Source organism: Bufo bufo, chromosome 8 (genome assembly GCF_905171765.1).
Source record: "Bufo bufo chromosome 8, aBufBuf1.1, whole genome shotgun sequence".
In the NCBI taxonomy this organism is placed as follows: domain Eukaryota; kingdom Metazoa; phylum Chordata; class Amphibia; order Anura; family Bufonidae; genus Bufo; species Bufo bufo.
Window position 1 is genome coordinate 45,336,502 of NC_053396.1, and position 22,900 is coordinate 45,359,401.

General features: G+C 42.5%; 1 protein-coding gene across 1 annotated transcript in view; it reads right to left on the reverse strand.

The window, feature by feature from the left end:
- Nucleotides 1-841: 841 nt before the first annotated feature.
- The window catches only part of ASTN2 (astrotactin 2), a 945,680-nt gene continuing 923,621 nt past the window's right edge, over nucleotides 842-22,900 (reverse strand). The window contains exon 22 of the mRNA XM_040442406.1: nucleotides 842-1,265. Within this exon, the coding sequence (XP_040298340.1) occupies nucleotides 1,028-1,265 (238 nt within the window). The 3' untranslated portion in view covers nucleotides 842-1,027. The remainder of the gene's footprint in view (nucleotides 1,266-22,900) is intronic.

A 22,900-nucleotide genomic window follows, 5' to 3' on the forward strand; every position in this document is an offset into this window, starting at 1 on the left:
TTTTTCCATTTATAGTAGGTATAATACCACATTAATTTAGAATGATCCCCATTTCTCAGCTCTATTGTTTGTATGTGAAATGTTAGGCAGCCATTTTTTTATCAACCATGTTTGCTTGATGGATATGCACCTGTGACTATGAATATGAATGTGCTAGTCTAAATTTTCTTGTAATAGGTCCTCATTAAAAATCATCTTCACAATTATGACTAAAGAAACAGAGCAGTAGGAAGTTCCACCTAAATCTCTGTCGACAAAATAACTCTTCCACTGATACACAGATTTTTTTCTGGTTCAAAAAGAGTATTACATAGCCTTTATATTAATGTATATAGCAGCAAAAACATCCACATACTTTCACCAGGTTTCTTTCCATAGACGAATACTATCCATTTTATTCATTTATTTTATTTTACTCTTTATTCAATTGATAAAGGTTTTTTAACACTATATTTGCTTTCTCCTGAAGTCAATTTATAACATTCCTATCCCAATTTCAATGTAGCATCCTTATTCCTTTCCAATAGTCCATCACCTTTGTTTCTGTGATACTTGAAACACTGAACACAATGGAATGAATACACTTATATGAGCACTGTGACAGTCAGTGTACATGTGATATGTACTGTAATAAGATGTTTAATGCATACAGATTGTTGGACGATACACACAAAAATGAGCAGGTTAACTGACCTATATAAAGCAAGAAAAATATAAAATTCCCTGCATCATTCCCACATTAATTGGAAAACCAAAAGGGAAACTAAAAATATTGGACTGGGAAAAGGAAAAACTCCATCTAAGGAGTAAGTTGTAGAGCAGTGCCTTGCTGGTACTTTTCTCAGGGTTTTAAAAAAAAGTCTTAAAAAAAATAATATGGATATGTGTTTTTTCATAGCACCCTATCTGTCCTTAGTTTATAAAAGTCGCTATGATCAGTTTCTTGGCTGCTTGTGAGATAACGCTGGCATGACAGTTAATTCTTTTTCAAAAACATCATGAAGAGGTTAGACTTTCTTCAAAATGCTCATCGTCCTTTTGAATCTCCATACGTGTTGCGAGGCATGGATACCATTTTCTCTTCACATGTAAATTTGTTGTCCCTCAAAATGCTATACAAAACAAAACCGGACGTTCGAAGATCTTCACTGTGACAGATTAGGTAAGGAATGTTGTCTATCCGACGCTGGATATGTGCACTCCGCAGTAGTCCAGAGCAATGGCTGCTTACTTTTTCTAGCCTTCTGAGAACTAGGTGGGCTTTCCTGAAAAAAACAAAAAAATATAACTAAAATGTGATCAATCTGAATCTGTGAATAATAAAGTACTACATTAGTGCTCTAGTAAGAGTTTTACGTAAATATTTTTTATAAATGCATTATTTTTTCAGTTTGAGATTATTATTTTTGTCTACCATCACATACCAGCTTTCCTGGTATAATTCTCACTCTTTCATTCCCTTTGCGTCTCTGTTGCAAATTTCGCTAAGAATACCAGAAAAAAAATGCTGCAGCATACTCCACAATTTTTTTTAATGACCACACAATGGAAACCTTATAGACCACATTATAGTCAATGGGGTCCATCAGATGCTGTTGGGGTCCATCATATGATGGCTCCATCACTGCTATTACTTATTTTTTTCTGTGAAAAAATGGATATGCCAACGCAGATGTGAACAGAGCCCAATGTCCTTTGGATGTCCTTGTTGGGGCGTATATACAGAAGAGGCGTTCCAATATGACCATCATTATGGTACCAGAATTCTCCACCAAGGACAGAAGATGTTTGTTTCCAACCATCCCATCTTTTCTATTACCCTTGGTCCAATTTCCCACTCCATTTCTGGTTAACAATACAGTTTTTCTAAAGATGCTCGTATCCAGCTGTTTTGACCACCCTACAATCCAGCAATGGTGGCCGTGCTTGCACACTATAGGAAAAGGGCAGGCCTCTCTGGTGGCCAGGACCGTGGGAGTGCACATAGGCGACACTTTTTCCTATATTGTGCAAGCATGGTCACTGCTGCTGAATTGCAAGGTGGTCATAACCCCTGGATAAGAGCAGTGTATAATGTGCAAAGCAGAAATTGTTTACCTTGGCTACAGACTTTTGCACCATCCTTTTTGAATAACCCCGTGTTATAATAAAGCTTAAAAATTCCAAGGACTGTCAAAACAGCACTGATCAAGGTTTTCTAAGGGCTCATGCACACGGCAATTGCCCAATCGTGTGCAAACTGCAACACGGATGCGGAACCATCCACTTGAGTGGGTCTGCAATCTGGAAGGTCAGTGCGGAACGGAGGCACGAAACCCCATGGAAGCATCACGGTCAGTGCCCGTGCATTGCGAACCGCATTTGGCGGTCCGCAGCACGGGCCCGGTTGGCACACGTTTGTGTGCATTAGCCCTAACTGACAACATTTCCACTGATTAGTATAATCAGTCACCAAATCCCAAGCCATGGTGAAGTTTATGAGCCCATCCCTCAATTGCTTCCATTTGTCTCATAATTGTAGTATCCCATCAATTAATATTTAGCTAGTGGGACAGAGAAACTAGGTGAAATAAATACTTTGAAATTACAAAACCACACGTTAGCAAATGGTCAATATTTCATCTTCTTGTTTCATCATTAAAGCGCATATGATACAGCTGAATCCATACAGCATGAAATTCAAAAAGTTCAAGGTGCAAAGTCCTTATAAGTTAATACTTATCGGTCCCGATGTAAGGAGACTGTTCACATGGAAGTGGAGGGTCGTTGTGCCGTTTTTGACCATTCCTCTAGTTTTCCTAAATCCTTTTCCATTTGGTGTATCCCTCCTGGAACATCAACCCTGTTACAAATCTTTGTGTCATCAGCAAAAAGACACACCTTACCCTCGAGGCCTTCTGCAATTTTGCTGATAAAGATATTAAACAATATGGGTCCCAGAACAGATCCCTGAGGTACCCCACTGGTAACAAGACCATGGTCTGAAAATACTCCATTGACTACAACCCTCTGTCTGTCCCTCAGCCACTGTCTAATCCATTAAACAATATAGGAGTCCAAGCCCAAAGACTGCAATTTATTGATAAGCCTTCTATGTGGGACAGTATCAAAAGCCTTACTAAAGTCTAGATAAGCGATGTCTACTGCACCTCCGCCATCTATTATTTTAGTCCCCCAATCAAAAAAATCTATAAAATTTGTTTGACATGATCTCCCTGAAGTAAACCCATACTGTTTTTCAGCTTTCAATCCATGGGATTTTAGATGTTCCACAATCCTCTCCTTGAGTATGGTTTCTATTAATTTCCCCACTATTGATGACAGGCTTACTGGCCTATAGTTGCCCGATTCCTCCCTACTACCTTTCTTGTGAATGGGCACAACATTTGCTAATTTCCAATCTTCTGGGACGACTCCTGCTACCAGTGATTGGTTAAATAAATCTGTTAATGGTTTTGCTAGTTCCCCGCTGAGTTCTTTTAATAGCTTTGGGTGTATCCCATCAGGCCCCTGTGACTTATTTGTATTAATTTTAGACAGCTGACTTAGAACCTCTTCCTCTGTAAAGACACATGAATCAAAAGATTTATTAGTCTTCCTTCCTAACCGAGGTCCTTTTGCTTCATTTTCCTTTGTAAAAACTGAACAGAAGTATTCATTGAGGCAGTCAGCTAGTTCTTTATCTTCTTCCATATACCTTCCTTCTTTTGTTTTTAATTTGGTAATTCCTTGTTTTAGTTTCCTTTTTTCATTTATGTATCTGATTAATGTCTTATTGCCTTTTTTTCACTGACTGAGCTAATTTCTCTTCTGCCTGCGCTTTAGAAGCTCTTATAACTTGCTTGGCCTCTCTCTGCCTAATCTTATAAATTTGCCTGTCATCCTCGTTTTTTTTTTGTTTTTTTTATAATTACTAAATGCTATCTTTTTGTTTTTAATGATTTTGGCCACTTCTGCTGAGTACCACAGTGGTCTCTTCCTTTTTTTGCTTTTACTGACAAGCCTAATGCAATTATCTGTTGCCTTCAATAGTGCCACTTTTAAGTAGTCCCATTTCTCCTGGACTCCATTGAAACTGTTCCAATCTGATAGGGACTCGTATACTACTAATCTAATTTTAGAAAAGTCAGTTTTTCTAAAATCAAAATTTTTTGTTTTTGTGTGGTGTGAATCAGTCACTGTACTTATTGTAAACCACACTGACTGGTGATCACTAGATCCCAATCTTTCCCCTACAGTAATATCAGATACCAAATTCCCATTTGTGAATACTAAATCTAAAATGGCCTCCTTCTGAGTTGGCTCCTCAACTACTTGCTGTAGAGATAATCCCAGTAGGGAATTTAGAATATCTGTACTCCTGGCAGAACTAGCTATTTTGGTTTTCCAGTTTACATCAGGAAGATTAAAGTCTCCCATAATGATAACTTCCACCTTCAATGTCATTTTAGCAATTTCCTCAACTAGTAGATCATCTAATTCTTTGACTTGGCTAGGTGGTCTATATATCACACCTACAAGAGTTACCTTATGAATATCAAGCTGTAAGGTAACCCAAACTGACTCTAAATTGGTCTCGCTAACTTGTATTAAATTCGATTTTATGCTATCTTTCACATACAGGGCCACCCCTCCCCCATCTTGCCTTCTCTGTCTTTCCTATATAGAGAGAACACTGGTATTGTTATATCCCAGTCATTACTTCCATTGAACCACGTCTCAGTAACAGCCACTAAATCTATATTCTCAGGTGCCATTATAGCCTCAAGTTTATTGATCTTATTCCCTAAACTGCGAGCATTTGTAGATAAGACTCTGAGCTTGTCATTTCTTAACCTATGTGCTACTGGCATCTTCTGGCATTGTTCTGGGGGGCAGTTGGACTGCTGGATTATCACTCTTTTGCCCCCCTTTCCTAGTTTAAATGCTCCTTAGCAAATACTTTGAACTGTTCACTGAGGACATTCGTTCCCTTGAGAGAAAGATGCAAACCATCTTTCTTGTACAGTTCTTTTCCATTCCAGCGAGAGCTAACATGAGACACAAAGCCAAACCCTTGGTTCAGACACCATTAACCAAGCCATACATTGAATTCCTTAATGCGCATCTTCCTGTCATGCTGAAGGTTATGCACAGGCAAAACTGCAGAGAATGAAACAGTTGATGCAACCTCTCATATATCATTTCCAAGTGTGTGAAAAGCTTCCTTCACCTTTGAAACCTCATTGTAAGCCAGATCATTTGTCCCAAGATGGACAATGACATCCACCTCCCTTTCCTGCTTTGCTTGCCTAACAATATTAAGGATACGTCGTCTATCCCTGCTAGAGGTAGTACCAGGGAGACATCTCACAACACCATTTTCCTCAAACTTCACACCTCTTATGATGGAATCGCCCACCAACAGCTGCTTACTATCAGTCCTCACCGTCTCCTTTTTGTCTTTGGCTGCAGTCTTGCATACTTTAGGCATGGGAGATGATTGTTCCTCACCCACTGTGCCTGAGCCATCCTCCATGTTGCTCTTGCACTCTGAAAGTGCTGCAAATGAATTATGGAGAGCCACAGACTGTGGGACATGTCTTCTATCAACAACTCTCAGTCCACCAGAACCTGTAGGAACCCATCTTCCATTTCTAGCGGGCCTCTGTGGCAGTGGAATTTCAACGTTCTCAGCCTGAGTTTGTTTAACGGTTAATTTACAAATCTCAGATTTCAAAAATGCAATTTCCTGCTGCATTATGGAGAGCTGTCTACAGATCAGACAGCATCCAAACCTCCGAAGAGTGGAACCTGAAATAAAAGCACAACAATTCCTGCACAGAACCAGGTCTGTCATTTTAAAGAGGGGAAAGATTTTAAACAAGCAAATCTTACTTTTTTAGATTGTATCCACCTCCAGATTACCTCCTGAATATCTCCAATGCACTTATAAAAAGCAGCACTTGACAAAAGGCAACAAGCTATAAATAGGCAAGCTAATACTATGTTGCTATATATACACACACTCCGACAAAAGCTCCTCCCCCAACCACAAATTTAACACCTTAATCACCTATGCTCATTTGCAATCAGACAATAGTGATAACCTGTCTAACAAATTCCTTACCTGTTTTGAAACACAGTGTCTGAGTATCCACCAGAAATGCAGCTGAAGTTCTGCTACAGTGGAAGATCTCTAAGTTAGTCTCCTGAATATCTCCAATGCACTTATAAAAAGCAGCACTTGAAAAAAGGCTATACAGTCCATCTGTATAGTTAATGGCTGATCGACGGCCATTAACAATGCAGATAGACTAATTAGTGCAGTCACAACTAGTTTATTAGAGCCCAGTATGGCTTGTACGGCCAGGTTATTTACAAAAACAGAGCGGCCATGTCACGACACAGCTGCACTTTGTGGTTGTACCCTCATAATTCTCTACTGATTATCAATCATGAAAATCACTGTTTTCGAATCCTTTCTGTAACCCCAGCAGCCTGCCTCGACTGCTGATCCTGACAAATGCATCCTACCATCTCTTACTTAGCTTACAACTTTTTCTAAATGGACTAGATAAAAAAAGTGGGAAGGTAACAATATAAAAAATATTTTATGGGTGATTTTCTTAGCTCCAGTTTTTATCTACAATTAATAAACCTTAAAGCGATCTTCCAGTCTGTGTCATACACTGCCCTCTTATGCCCCACATTAGCCACTACACAGTTTTGTTATACCTTTGTCCCAAAATGGCCACCTCAGGCTATTCTATACAATACTAGCCAGTACTTTGTTACCAGCATTCTAATCCCCCCTTTGTGACTCTGACCGGTTGCAGCTATTTTTTTTACTTACCCCCCTCTATCACACTTGTTCTCAATTGTCACTATCGGGCAGCACACGAATATGCCATCTCCCGAGCTACAGGAATGCAGTGCTACAACACAGTATCAGGAGCCGTGAGCTGTCTCAGTGCCAGCATGTAGCGGTACACTATTCATGGACTTAAGTGGACCTGTGAGCACTGTGCATTATTATGTGTGCTGCTTGTTCTAACATGTTTTTTGTTTTATGCTTTGTAATTATTTATTTATTAGTCATTTTTGTCATTTTAAAATCTCCTTATTAACTTTGATACTATGTTTTATAGCAATTTGATCTGATCAGTTATTGCCCTAATGTAACGTATCGACTGTGCTACTGCTGTCTACCTATTCTACTGATATTCTGTTTAATCATCATTTGGTAATTTATCTAGTCCTCTGATAACCAAACAGGTAAACACATAGGGACTTGGTGAAGTATGCTGATTTGTTCAGATTGTTTAATATCATATTGTCATGAAAGGTAGAGAACAGTGCAGCCCTGAACTGCAGCCGCACCACTGTCCCTACCTACTTGCACGATATAGCGGCCCACAACTTGACGGCAGTCTGTGACTTTATTATGTGCAGAGGCCCACACCTAAATAAGTCAGACGGAAAGAGATAAAAACCAAACAGGCAAAACTAGGACTGCATCAAAATCCAAAATCTAATTCAAATACACAGCAGAGTGAAACCAGGAGTTAACATCAGAGACAAAGTCAGCAGGCAAAGGTGAGAGTCAAATATCAACAGTTTCCAGTATCAAGCAAGGAGGTCACGTCAGAGACAAAATCAATATACAGAGGCAAAAGTGCAGTGCTACAAAGAAACAAACACAAAGCTAGTCTGTAAGGCAGGAATACAAATCACAGGCAACTGTGGCCAGAAACTGCTTGTTTAAATAGCCCGTCCTCTGGAAGCATATGATGCTGGAACCGGGCCTGAATGGTCCTTGTTCCCAGATAGGTTGACCAACCTTACTCTCAGTGTGGCTGCCAGGTAAGTATGCAACATATATATTGTTTAGCAAGTCTTTAATTACTGTGTTCTAGTTAGCATTATCTGGTAGGAGCATAACGTGTGCATACTGGAGTATCTATAACTGTTTTGTTTTGTTCCCTTGTCATTGTTCCTAGAAGTTTTTTAATGAACGTCCAATAGGCTTTTAGCATTTGGGGGTGTGTCCCTGCACAGTGTGACTAATTAGACAGTGTCAAAGTTTGTGGGGTACCTCTCACTGGTAACACCATTCAAATGTATGGGCTCCGGTGAGGTGAAATTCATTATCTACTTTGGTAAGAAGGAATTTTGATTCTATGATCCAAAGCTAACTTTGCTGAACCCTAGTAGTGATAATTGTTTTTTGACCGAGTGGCACCGCATAGCCCTTCTGTGGCATTTTAGCATATCAGTTGCCATCCATGTGACTAAGTGATCGGTCCTTCTAGCAGCCAACACAAGGCATCTTGCCTTGGAAGCTCGCAGGTGCACCAAGCAGAAGCATCTACTGTATTGTTTTTCTTAGGACATCTGTTAGATGCCTAAATTAAAAGCTGTTCTGGTGACAGATTCCTCTAATTTTGTCTCCTTTCATTTTAATAACCTCAGATGTTCTTGTTAAATATGTCCTGGAAATTTAGAAAATAATAATGAATTGTCTCATTAAATTCATTTTGTGCTGGAACGGCTTCTGAAACGTAATTATTTTGTTTCTACGGTAAGTAGAAGATTTGTAAGATTTGTGGTGCTGTTTCCATTTGGACTACAGCTAAGATAGAAGAAATACTTCAGTTTTATCTGTAAGTTGGACAGCTGTGTGACAAACAAGCACAAGACAGTAAAGACAAGGTGATCATGTAATATGTAGGCAGAGAATGGCCTGCATCATCTGCTATTAGTCCTAATGTAGAACTTACTGCTAACACTTCACATAAAGTTGTGATTTATGCAAAACTTTGTCAAGACCATGAACTTGTGGACACACTTATTGTAGCTTATTACAATACAAGATGATGCATATCACTTAAAGAGTGTTATCCAGGACTTTAAAATTAAAGTTCTATGCTTAGGATAGGCCATCAAAATTTGATTGGTGGGGGCCCACTCTTGGCACCCTTGCCAATAAGCTGTTTAAAGGGTCTGAAGCATTTGACAGAGCCTTCCACTGGATCAACTTACAGGATGACAGACCGAACTGGATGGACAAATGTCTTTTTTCGGCCTTATGTACTATGTTACTATGTAATGTTTTTCATGCAGGTTTCCATATTGTAGTAGTGGATGTGCCTGATATTACAATTCAGCACAGCTTTTTTCAGGATTATGGCTGTTAAAAATGCTCATCTTCTCAAAGGCACTGTTTATTTAGACCAGGGTATCAACAGGGTCACAGTCACATGTGCCATTGAAGCTAATGACTGACCTCAGTGATGACGTTTCCCCAAGCAGCAGGTCACTCAACAGTGATGTGCCACTTTGGGACACGTGACCACTGAGGCCAGTCATTGGCTGCAGTGGCACATATGATCCTGCCCGTACCCCGGCAAGAAGTAAACAGATAAGGGTATTTGACTATTATTAAAATTAAAGACAGCCAAGGTGCTTTAACGGAGTGGTGGGGAGAAAGCGAGTATGAGCTTTTCAACAGGTACCACATGCTCCAGGGGGATAAGTAAAAACGACTATAATCCTAGAAAACCCCTTTAAAGCGTATGGGACTGACCTGTAATACCAGGCATGGCCGCTACTACAAGTACAGTGCTATGCCTGGTAAACACTCTGGCGAGTGCTGCGGCCTGTTCAAGGTGGGCAATTGGCAGTGTGCCAAGAGTCAATTCCCTACTACTAACAGAACAGACTAACAATGGAATAATCAATAGCAATGGACCCTTTGTTGACTGATTATTATTGGTAACTCCCAAATATTAGATTTTTTTTAAAATTCAGAATAAAGCTATAATGAAAATTATAAAAAAAATTCCCATTTAAAGTCATTATGTTTTCAAACAGCTGACAATGCTATAAAATAAGAAAATAAGTAAAAATCACCATAGCAATCACCCAACCTTTCCATACCAAAATTTCCCAGGTTCCCGGCCAGTCTTTGTTCACTTAATGATGATAATGTCTTGACAAGGTAAGTGACCACTGCAGCCAATCACCATACAAAGTGGTGATGTGTTGACACTAAGGTCACAGTTGTCGCCAGCGACTGACTGCAGAGGTCACAAGTCGTGTTGACACTTCACTGTTTGAGTTGGGTGAGCAGAGACCGACAGGGAACCCAGGAAGCAATGATACTCCAATGCCAAAGAAAGTAAGAAGGCCAAAAATTCCCAGGAATGCAGTTACAGTAGGTAATAGGCAGAAAAGAATATTAAAGGACTTCTAATAGTTCTTATTTTGAAGATATCTCTTTTTTCTTACATGTAGTGCATGCTGATTTTATCATTCTGCTGCTTGCTATGTCACACACTTTTGTGTATGTGGAAAACCTATTTAAATATTGTAAATTTTGTCAAAATATCAAATTTTTTATGTTTTTGTATAAACTGAGCTTATCCACTTCTAAAGTGCTCAGATTCCTTTGGTGAAATTGTGAGGTCTGCAATGCAAGCAGTATATTATAAATATAGAAATGAGTCAGATGTACAGAAAAGAAAAGGTGTGACCTGAATGTAAGAAAATGACCTATGAAATCATTGAATGGACTGCATGTCAAGTTATGGATGAGACGGTCATGGCAGGACAGAGAAATTAGGGAGTTTGGGAAGAGGAGACTTACTGCTTTGTAACTCTTTCCAGCTCACTGTTATGATAGGAAAAGGAGGGCCACATGGAAAGTAAAGAAAAGCCCATTCAAGCCCAAACATCTGGAAACACTTTCTGTCTTTGTGAATAACATATATGCAGTCATTCTGCAGGTTTCCCAGACCCCGGTGTTTGTATTTAACTATAGTGGAGATCAGAAAGAACGTGGTGGCTGTAAGAGGGAGAATATCTCAACAGCTAGGTCCTCTTCCGGAAAAATAACAAAAATCACATGTTGATGGATACAGTAGGTTTTAGTACTTTTATATTCCAAGGGCTCATGCACACAATCATGATTTGGGTCAACATCCAAGACACATTTTTTGCTGGTCGGATGCAGACCCATTCACTTCAACGGGGCCGCAAAAGATGTGGACACCACTCCGTGTGCTGTCCATATACGCACGTCCGTTCCGTGGCCCCGCAAAAAAGTATCATGGACAAGGGTAGGACTGCTCTATTGCGAGCTGGAGGTTCTGTTCAGCAAAACGCGGAATGCATGCGGCCACCATCCATGTTTTGCGGATACGCAATTTGCGGACCGCAAATCGGACATGGTTGTGTGCATGAGGCCTAAGGCAGAGAAGATTAAAGATGTAACAAAAGTTAACAGCTGTCTTCGAGCAGGAAATCTCTTCTGTCATGCTGGGGTCTGGATTAGGTAATATTAGTAATAGTTTGTGAGATTGTATGTGAGAGGTTCATTTAAAGGTGTCAGATACTTAAAGTAAATATCACACTTTGAACTCAATTTGGATTATTTTGATATTAGTTTAGTCCTTATAGCAGTACTTTTTTTCCATCTAAAAAAACGGATCTCAGACAAAAATGGCTCAAACGGATGCCAAACTGATGCACAGGATCCTGTTTTTTATTACTGTTCTTCTAAAGGATCAAAAAAACAGAAAAATAATGGTGATGTGAGCTCTAGATCTGCTTGATCTGTGTCCAGAATGCTGTCTTTCCCCTGCAAACCGCCCTGTACTGTGCTTTCCTCCCTATCTACAGTCTGTGTAAGCTGCCCACCTTAAATCTTCTACACATCTCTACACACATCTGCTGTGCACAACCTCCTGTTACTATCTGAGAAAAAAACGGGCGAGCATGGATCTATGTCAAATTTTGCAACACCAGCAGCTAGGGGGAGGACTTACACACACTCTGCAGAAGTAACATTTTAGGGAACTTTTTATGAAGTCTATTAAGTTGCTTAATTTAGCATTAAGGAAGCAAAAGTACAATAAAACAAATTGTACTGATTTATATTAATAATAAGCGCAAGGATTATGTGATCTGGTAGCCTCGTTCTCTCTTTTTAAAGATTTTTTAACATATTTTTGCTCTTTTCTCCAGTCTCCCCCTCTTTTAAGCTCTTGAACACAATGACAGCAATAACAAATAATGTCAGAGTGACACTGACATATACAGCTGTGGATAAATGCATTGTTGACGGTGTTAACAAAACAGCATGTGCACTGTCACATTTGTTATGTTTTTTAACCCTTATTGTCCCTTATTGGGGTCAGATGTCTGCCCCGTATATATATATATATACACACTCACCTAAAGAATTATTAGGAACACCTGTTCTATTTCTCATTAATGCAATTATCTAGTCAACCAATCACATGGCTGTTGCTTCAATGCATTTAGGGGGGTGGTCCTGGTCAAGACAATCTCCTGAACTCCCAACTGAATGTCAGAATGGGAAAGAAAGGTGATTTAAGCAATTTTGAGGGTGGCATGGTTGTTGGTGCCAGACGGGCCGGTCTGAGTATTTCACAATCTGCTCAGTTATTGGGATTTTCACGCACAACCATTTCTAGGGTTTACAAAGAATGGTGTGAAAAGGGAAAAACATCCAGTATGCGGCAGTCCTGTGGGCGAAAATGCCTTGTGGATGCTAGAGGTCAGAGGAGAATGGGCCGACTGATTCAAGCTGATAGAAGAGCAACGTTGACTGAAATAACCACTCGTTACAACCGAGGTATGCAGAAAAGCATTTGTGAAGCCACAACACGCACAACCTTGAGGCGGATGGGCTACAACAGCAGAAGACCCCACCGGGTACCACTCATCTCCACTACAAATAGGAAAAAGAGGCTACAATTTGCACGAGCTCACCATAATTGGACTGTTGAAGACTGGAAAAATGTTGCCTGGTCTGATGAGTCTCGATTTCTGTTGAGACATTCAAATGGTAGAGTCCGAATTTGGCGTAATCAGAATGAGAACATGTATCCATCCTCTGATGGCTACTTCCAGCAGGATAATGCACCATGTCACAAAGCTCGAATCATTTCAAATTGGTTTCTTGAACATGACAATGAGATCACTGTACTAAAATGGCCCCCACAGTCACCAGATCTCAACCCAATAGAGCATCTTTGGGATGTGGTGGAACGGGAGCTTCGTGCCCTGGATGTGCATCCCTCAAATCTCCATCAACTGCAAGATGCTATCCTATCAATATGGGCCAACATTTCTAAAGAATGCTATCAGCACCTTGTTGAATCAATGCCACATAGAATTAAGGCAGTTCTGAAGGCAAAAGGGGGTCCAACACCGTATTAGTAGTGTGTTCCTTATAATTCTTTAGGTGAGTATATATATATATATATATATATATGCATATATATACACACACACACACTCACAGGGACAGAATGCTTGCCCATATTTATACACTCACAAGTGTTAATTGTCTAAAGAAACCGTGGCTTGTTCTGGAGTTGAACAAGCCTGGAAAAATGATCCCTTTTATTTGGGAGCAGTATAGTGTGGATGTGGAAAGGGTAAACTGTGTAGGTGTAATTCATGGTAGCAATAGTAGAGCCAACAGTAGCAGCACCGGAACAGACAAGGCAGCAGATGTGTCTCTGGCTGTGTTGGGGTAGTAGTAATGGCTTGTAGAGGTAATGGAAATCACAGCAGGGGGAGTAGCAGCAGTCATATAGTATGGAATATGATGGTACAGAACACTGAGATGATTGGTCTTCATGGGCAATGTCATTGTCCTCATCATCATCAGTCTTGTCCTCCTGTAAAAGCGACTCCTCCTCCTCTAGTAGCTCTTCCTCCTCCACTTCTTCCTCCATGGGATTTGCTACAGGGCAGCCAGCAAAATGCAGTGTTCTTCTTCTGCCGTCCCTATTTGCATCAGCATGAGCGTCTGCTCTAAAATAAATATCCTGGGGATGACATGATCAATGCTGCAGTTATCCCTAGTGACAAATTTGGTGGCATTCTGAAGGGCCTGAGTATACAAATCTACGCGTCTCTAATGAGCTGTCACTGAAACAACACATGCTCCCTGGAAAGGTGGTCTGGTACATGACCAAATAATTCACTGCTTTACACTGCTCATGCAGAAACTCTTGCATATGCAAGGTAGTATTCAAGATGGAACATCGCAGATCAGTCAATGCAGTGGCAGACCGTTCTGTCACTGCAAGTCCAAGAGGGAGTTCCTTGCCTCATAAGAATGGCTAAAATCTCCTGGACACAAAGCAAGCACCCTCAGCAACCCACAGTGCTGTTTGAAAATGGCTTCTACCACTAAATTTATCACATGCTCCATGTTATTTCCCACAAATGCAGTGCAGCCACGAGGGTCCTGCCATCCTTGCCCAGTTGGAGTTGGCAAGGAGGTATCTAGTAGGATATTTGCTGATTGATGCACTTAAGCAAGTGATTGGCAGTGTGGCTACTCTCACCCAGGCTCATCAGCTCTAACACACCACGGCAACACTTCACTTTACACATATGATAGGAAGGAGGTGGAGTGGGAGGAACGCTCTGCCCTACTTCTATTGGGGACAAGAGAGGAGTATGTGGAGAAGGCTGATAAATGCCTGGTGTAGGGTGATATGTCATCGCTGATGCAAAAAACATTGGCCCAGTGGGCTGTGAAAGGCATGTACTAGCCCTGCTTATAAAAGCTGCTCCTGGTGTCTACGGTGGCTTGCACTTTGCTGCACAGCAACAATTGCAAGGAGCCGCCCATGTTCTCCGCCACCTGACAACACAAGACTGGGATGGCTTTTTTTTAGAAAAATAATGGCAGCTAGGTATCTTCTAGTGAGATTGAGTGCACGCCATCAGTTCCCTAAAGGCAGCAGAATTCATTAAATGACTGACAGCAGTGACTCTGCCTCCTGCTACTTGGCCAGGTGGGAGTAAAGCTTGCACTTTATTGGATTTCGGTTTCCTGGCAACACATTGTGTTGCGCGTGCGAAATACAGGTGTGGTTCACTTTTGCTACATTTTTCAAGCTGCTAGAAGTTTCCTGAGACTGGAGAAAATGGTAGGCACGGCAGAACATTACAATAGCTTTATATGCAGATAGAGTGCTCCAATATATTCACTATTGCGCAGATAGGCAATTAATGATGCACATATTTTGGCGCAATACGTGCTGCTTAACATTTTAGCAGGTCTGACTACATATTACTGATTGGTGCACTAAGTATTTGTGGGGATTCGCTCTGGTAGTTAGGATTAGCGGCTGCAGCACAGAGGAAAAGTACAAGTTCTTGGTTCAAAACATCAGTGTTTATTCACACGTGAAAGCAAAACAAAAACGTAAGTTGCTTGGTGATCGTTCACACACATGAAAAGTTCATATACAAAACAGTCACCTTTTCTCCTTGGTGTTACTTCACCCTGTTGGAAGTTCTGCTTTGTCAAGTACACAGGCAGGCGTTAGGCGGCCTTTTTCGCCCTCACAGGGGTCTGAGCCCTCCAGTCCGGCTCAAGCCGCGGATCCCAACACAGCCCTCAGATCACAGCACACAGACCTCCTGAGCTTCACTGTCAGATGGAGGTAATCCTTCCCGCCTGGCAGTGCTGGCTGTTTTTTTTGCCTGCCAAAACCCGGCCTGGAACATGGAGAGTAGTCACCCACCCAACACTTTGACTACTCCCAGTAAAAACCGTCCTGGATCAGCTATTACAGCCATACTAAGTATCAAGGTGTCAAACAGCAACTGCTGCTGACACATAAATACCAGCTCTTACTCCACCAAGGCCAGAAACCTTGGTGACATGTACTTATCATTCACGATGATTCCTTGTACCTTCTTACAATTGTTGTGAACTTGTGACATCACAGCACTATGTCTGTAGCATGTATCTATGGACAGCAGAACCTATCACACTACACCCTGCACTGGAACCTATCAGCTACACTATATCACGATCTAACCTACACTGACTATCTCCCACTAACTATCTGTATTATATTTATATGCTAACTATCTAATGTAATGACAGAGCACAGCAATGACACTGCTGTCTCTCTCAGAACTGCAAAAAACAGCAGAAAATGGCTGCTGGGGAGGTTCTTATATAGTAAGGGGTAGGCAACTTTCCTATTGGTTGCTAGGGATCTTGCTAAGCTTAGACAAAGACATTGCAGCCTTCTCATTGGCTCACAAGCAAGAAGCAGGGAGGGATCATGGGTTCAGATGAAAAAAAAATCTAGAATATTCACGAATACGAATATATAGCACTATATTCTAAATCTTTGCAAATTCTCAAAGTGCCGATATTTGCGATTAAAATTCGCAATTCGAATATTCGCGCCCAACACTAATACAGAGCTAGCAAAAGCTGAGTTTGGGCTTATAGCAGGCAGGCTTTGTGTCTGCACCACAGTATCAGTGGCATCACCAGTTCCCAAGCTGACCTTGCCAGTTTTTAGGAGTTTTTTGGGGGAGGCCATACATTGCCTCTGCTCTTTATTGCCACTGCCATGGCCACCACCCTCCTCTTCCGATGTCACATCCTCCTCAGCACCCCAATCAAGCTTTCAATCTAACACACAATCATCGTCAGTGTCTCCCAACATATTTATCAGACAGTGATATGTCATTGTGGGCTCCTTGTCCACCCTCCTGATTCCCTGCTCTGTATTTTCCTTCAGTGCCACTGTTGCTACCACTGCCCCTACTGCCACCACTGTGGCTACAAGTTCCACTATTACCACCCCCAACAATAACAAAGCTATGTATTGGATCCTCCAACTCCCCCAGAACCACCTCATAGCAGTGCAAATGCTAACTGTTCTCACACAAGTCATCAGCAGGGAGACTCTCTTGAGTATCTTCCATACATGTGGGATTTCGTTGCTTCTTCTTAGGAAAAAAGAAGGTGCCCCACTAGAAGGGGGCAGTAAAGACAGAGATGATGCAACTGAAAGTCTTTTCTGGGGCTGCAAGAAGGAGGAGCAGGAGGAATGCTTTGTAACCCCTGGCTCCAAGGCACAGTGTCAGACTCAGAGGTGACCCTGACATTACTACTGGCTAGATGGCTGGTGCTGCTACTGCTGTTTGCACCATTACCCACATTCTGACTGTCAAATGATGAGGCATGGTTCTTTCGCTTAGCACACTTCCATTTACCAGACGTTTCATTGGAGGCCAATAAATGAAAATTCACAGGTTTGGTACGCAGATTATTAAATGGTACTAACAAAATGACATGCATACTTTCTGTAATTTCCCCATCTACAAACAAACTGTACACTGGTATTGACAATTTACAATGGAAATGCAGTTTTCGCAGTAAAATACTTGTGCTGTAACCAAATTGTATCTTTAAGAAATACAACAGATTCACTAAAATAAGTATACTAATACGGTTTCTGCAGTAAAGCACGTTCACTAACACTGGTATACAAATGGTGTTTCAGTAAAATGCCTTTGAATCTCTGCTGTAGCTGAATAGTATCCTGCAGTAATAAAATGGTACATAAACACAGGTACATTGATGTACTTCAGTGTGCTGAAAATTCCCAATTCAAACAGTAAATTGAGGATTTAAAAAAAGAAAAAGGGGGCAATTTCTCAGCTTTTACAGTAGAATATATGCTATTGAGGTTCTGACAATAAGTCTTTGAACTTTAGAAACTTGAGTTTTTTAGTTAAAAAAAAAAAGGTCTGGCTGTCCATATGCAGTACCCCAGAACCTACAAAGTGTTAATTTGGTATTTTTCTAAAATGATTAATGCTTTGTATTTATTCCTAAAAGCTGTCTTCAGGTTCCACTGGTTACTTAACTATGCCCTGTCTAAGCAGAGGGAATTAGCTTTCTCCTCTAAGGGAGGAGCTTTCTAGTTAGTATTGAATCAGCCACTTCAGTTAGTTTTGAGCTTTGCTTGTGAGAAAAGCAAAGCACAAAAATATGGGCTGTGTGAAGCAGGGAGCAAGGAAAGAGACTATTTCTCCAGGAAAAATATCATTCCTGTAAAAGAAAGAATCCATGAGTGAAGGAGGAACAGATTAGAGATGTCCAGAACTATTCGCCGGCGAACAGTTCCCGGCGAACATCGCTTGTCCGCATTCGCAGCCGCGGGCGAACATATGCGATGTTTGGTCCGCCCCCTATTCGTCATCATTGAGTAAACTTTGACCCTGTACCTCACAGTCAGCAGACACATTCCAGCAAATCAGCAGCATGCCCTCCCTCCCAGACCCTCCCACCTCCTAGCAAAAAGCAAGGACAGCATCCATCTTAGATTCATTCGGAGGCTGCAGTCTTAGTGAGAGGAGGGACAGTGCAGCTGTTGCTGATTTAATAGGGAAATCGATAGCTAGGCCAGTGTATTCAGTGTCCACTCCAGTCCTGAAAGACTCATCTGATCTGCTGTAAGGACAGCGTCCTGACAGCACCCCAAAAAACCCTTTTTAGGGCTAGTACATCAGTCTGCTTTTTTTTTTTTTCCCTCTGTAATCTAATTGCAGTTGCCTGCCAGCGTGTGTGTCAGGCGCCCCACAGCATATACTGTGCCCACTTGCCCAGTGCCACCACTCATATCTGGTGTCACAGTGCCACCACTCATATCTGGTGTCACAGTAGCTTGCCTTTAAAAGCTTGCATTTAAAAAGTAGCTTGCATTTAAAAAAAAACAAAAACTTTTTTCACTGTAATCTAATTTCAGTTAGTTGCCTGCAAGCGTGTGTGTCAGGCCTACAGCGTGTACTGTGCCAACTACTGCCAGTGCACAGTGCCACTCATATCTGGTGTGACATTACATTTAAAAAAAAAATAAACTTTTTTCACTGTAATCTAATTGCAGTTAGTTGCCTGCAAGCGTGTGTGTCAGGCCTACAGCGTGTACTGTACCAACTACTGCCATTGCACAGTGCCACCAGTGCCACTCATATCTGGTGTCACAGTAGATTACATAAAAAAATATATATACTTTTTTGACTGTAATATAATTGCAGTTAGTTGCCTGTAAGCGTGTGTGTCAGGCCTACAGCGTGTACTGTGCCAACTACTGCCAGTGCACAGTGCCACCAGTGCCACTCATATCTGGTGTCACAGTAGCTTGCACGCATAGTACAACTAATCAGAAAAAAAATTACAGGCAGAGGTAGGCCACCCCGCAGGCGCCGTCGTGGTCGTGGTGCTGTGACTTCCTTTGGCCCTAGAATAATGCCCAGTGTTCAGAGGCCACGTACCCTGAACTCGAAAAGTTCTGAGGACATAGTTGACTGGCTAACACAGGACACCCAATCTTCTACAGCTTCCGCTCGGAACCTTGACGCACCATCCTCCTCCAGCTCAGCTTCGGGCACCTCTCAAGTTACCACTCGCCCGCCTGCCGCCACTACCAACACTAGCACCACAGCTACTTCACTTGATCTGTCAGAGGAGTTATTTACACATCAGTTGGAAGAAATGAGTGATGCGCAACCATTATTGCCAGAGGATGTAGATAACAGGGATATGTCTCAGTCAGGAAGCATTACACACATGGACGTACGGTGTGATGATGATGATGATGTTGTACCTGCTGCTGCTTCCTTTGCTGAGTTGTCAGATACAAGTGAAGCGGTTGATGATGACGATGTGTCCGTGGATGTCACGTGGGTGCCCGCTCGAAGAGAAGAAGAACAGGGGGAAAGTTCAGATGGGGAGACAGAGAGGAGGAGGAGACGAGTTGGAAGCAGGGGTAGGTCGTCGCAAGGAGCTAGTGGCACAGTCAGACAGCATGTATCAGCACCCGGGGTCAGCCAGACAGCACGCCAATCAACGCATGCTGTTGCCACCACCAGAATGCCGTCATTGCAAAGCTCAGCAGTGTGGCATTTTTTTTGTGTGTCTGCCTCTGATAACAGCGATGCCATTTGAAACTGAGTCGTGGGAAGTCCAACACACACCTAGGTACAACTTCTTTGTGAAGGCACATGATCTCAAATCACAAACGCCTATGGGATCAACACATGAGTACAAGAAGCACACAAACTCAAAGCCGCCATCCTCCTCCTGGTCCAGCATCTTCAGCCACGTCAACCACTGCTGTCCTCCTTGCCCCCTCTCAACCATCCGCCACTCCGCCTCTCGCCTTCAGCAGTTCCTGCTCATCTGCCCACAGTCAGGTGTCTGTCAAGGAAATGTTTGAGCGTAAGAAGCAGAGTCACCCCCTTGCCCGGCGCCTGACAGCTGGCTTGTCGGAACTCTTAGCCTGCCAGCTTTTACCATACAAGCTGGTGGAGTCTGAGGCCTTAAAAAATTTGTAGCTATTGGGACACCGCAGTGGAAGGTACCCGGCCGAAATTTCTTTTCACAAAAAGCAATCCCCAACCTGTACTCTATTGTGGAAAAGGAAGTCATGGCATGTCTGGCACACAGTGTTGGGGCAAAGGTCCATCTGACCACTGATGCCTGGTCTGCAAAGCACGTCAGGGCAGGTATATCACGTATACTGCGCATTGGGTAAACCTGCTGACTGCTGCCAAGCATGGAATGCGTGGCTCTGCAGAGGAGTTGGTGACACCGCCATGACTTGCAGGCAGGCCTGCTGCCACCTCCTCTACTCCTCCTAGTACATCCTCTTCGCTAACCTCCTCGACTGAGTCCTCTTCTGCTGCTGCGTCTTGCTCCACAACAACTGCACCCGTCACGCCGTCTTGGGGTTGACTTGCCTGAAAGCAGAGAGTCACACCGGACCAGCACTCCTGTCCGTCCTGAACGCGCAGGTGGATCAGTGGCTGACTCCACACCAACTGGAGATCGGCAAAGTGGTGTGTGACAACGGAAGCAATTTGTTGGCGGCATTGAATTTGGGCAAGTTGACACATGTGCCGTGCATGGCACATGTGTTGAATCTGATCGTACAACGCTTTGTGAATAAGTACCCAGGCTTACAGGACGTCCTCAAGCAGGCCAGGAAGGTGTGTGGCCATTTCAGGCATTCCTACACGGCCATGGCACACTTTTTAGATATTCAGCGCCGAAACAACATGCCAGTGAGGCGCTTGATTTGCGACAGCCCGACACGTTGGAATTCAACACTCCTAATGTTCGACCGCCTGCTCCAACAAGAAAAAGCCGCCAACGAGTATTTGTATGACCGGGGTGCTAGGACAGCCTCTGCGGAGCTGGGTATTTTTTTGCCACGTTACTGGACGCTCATGCGTCCTTTTGAGGAGGTGACAAACCTAGTCAGTCGCACCGAAGGCACCATCAGCGACATCATCCCATTTGTTTTCTTCCTGGAGCGTGCCCTGCGAAGAGTGCTGGATCAGGCCGTAGATGAGCGTGAAGAGGAAGAGTTGTGGTCACCATCACCATCAGAAACAGCCTCATCAGCATTGCTTGCTGGACCTGCGGCAACGCTGGAAGAGGAGTCTGAGGAAGAGGAGTCAGAGGAGGAAGGTGGCTTTTAGGAGGTGGAAGACCAACCACAGCAGGCGTCCCAGGGGGCTTGTTGTCACCTTTCGGGGACCCTTGGTGTTGTAAGTGGCTGGGTGGAGGAAGAGACCTTTAATGACGTTAGTGAGGACAAGGAACGGGACATGGCTAGCTTGGTATACAACCTTGTGCAAATAGGGAGTTTGCGGTTGTGCAAATGGACTGTTTGCGGTGTGTTAAACGGGGAGTTTGGTCTGTCACTGTGAAGCGGGCGTAACCCTTACACTACCTGATCGATACAACATCATACCTGATGTTTTAAAGCACGTTATTCCAAACAATTTAGGAATGTTAGGTGATTTATGCCCTTTATGGATTAAAACCTGACTCTGTGTCAACTACGTAATTTTCCATGGGAGTTTTGCCATGGATCCCCCTCCGGCATGCCACAGTCCAGGTGTTAGTCCCCTTGAAACAACTTTTCATTCACTATTGTGGCCAGAAAGAGTCCCTGTGGGTTTTAAAATTCGCCTGCCTATTGAAGTCTATGTCGGTTCGCCCGGTTCGCCCGTTCGCGAACATTTGCGGAAATCCGTGTTCGCCGTTCGCGAAACTGAAAATTTTATGTTCGCGACATCTCTAGAACAGATATCTAAAGACAGTCTAGGATCACAAGGCCATGTGTTTTAGCAAGGTATTTGCTTGTTATGGCTACAGACTTTGTTGCTTGTGGAAATATTTAAAGTTAATGGCACCTTTGACATATATAACAGATTGGCTGACCATTCGTAGAGTTTGCATCTCACTATGGGAGCTCAATACTTATTTTTTTAGAGTTTTGCATTGACTTCAGTACCATTCACCAGCTGAAGCATTTACACCTCCTGCCTTGCACCCATACAACACTCATAACACTAAGGGCACCCCAAGTACCATCAGGCAGGAGCCCCAACATTAGGGTGTGTCCCAAAGGGAAGAGAGGTTGCACCTTCCTATCACTGCCTTGGCCCTAGGGAGCACCGTTGTGAGGATTGCCACTATAAATAATTATTATTTCCACTACGTTTTTCTGGGGTTTTAACAGAAAAATTTGAGTTTGTGTCAGGATAAAACTAGCAAGCAAGCTGTATCAACTATTATGGAACTTGTCAGCAAGCTGTATAAACTATGAAACAACACGCAACTCAAAGTGTCCAGTCCCTCTCTCGTTATGCTAAGCTTTCCTGATAAAACCAATTATACTGTATATCCCTGTTCTGTCCTTATAGTGTGTCTTTAGTACAGCTTTTTTCTGTTCTTGAATTGCTTTTTGGCAGACACAGGCACAACACATGCTATCAGGTTGCAAGTGAAATACAGAATGACACTCTCCCTCCCAGGGTCATATGATCCCCCATCTCCTTCCCTATCACTTTCCCCTCTAATTTTCACAATAAAATGGATTTGCGTGCCACTTTTTGCGAGATTTGAGAAGTGAAACCTAATTGTTTTAGTTTGGATTTGTTTCGCAGACAAATGTATGTGAAAATTGTAACAAATTCAATTAATTTAGAATTGTTTTGCTCATCTCTACATCATGTTTACCTAGCATGTTATCTC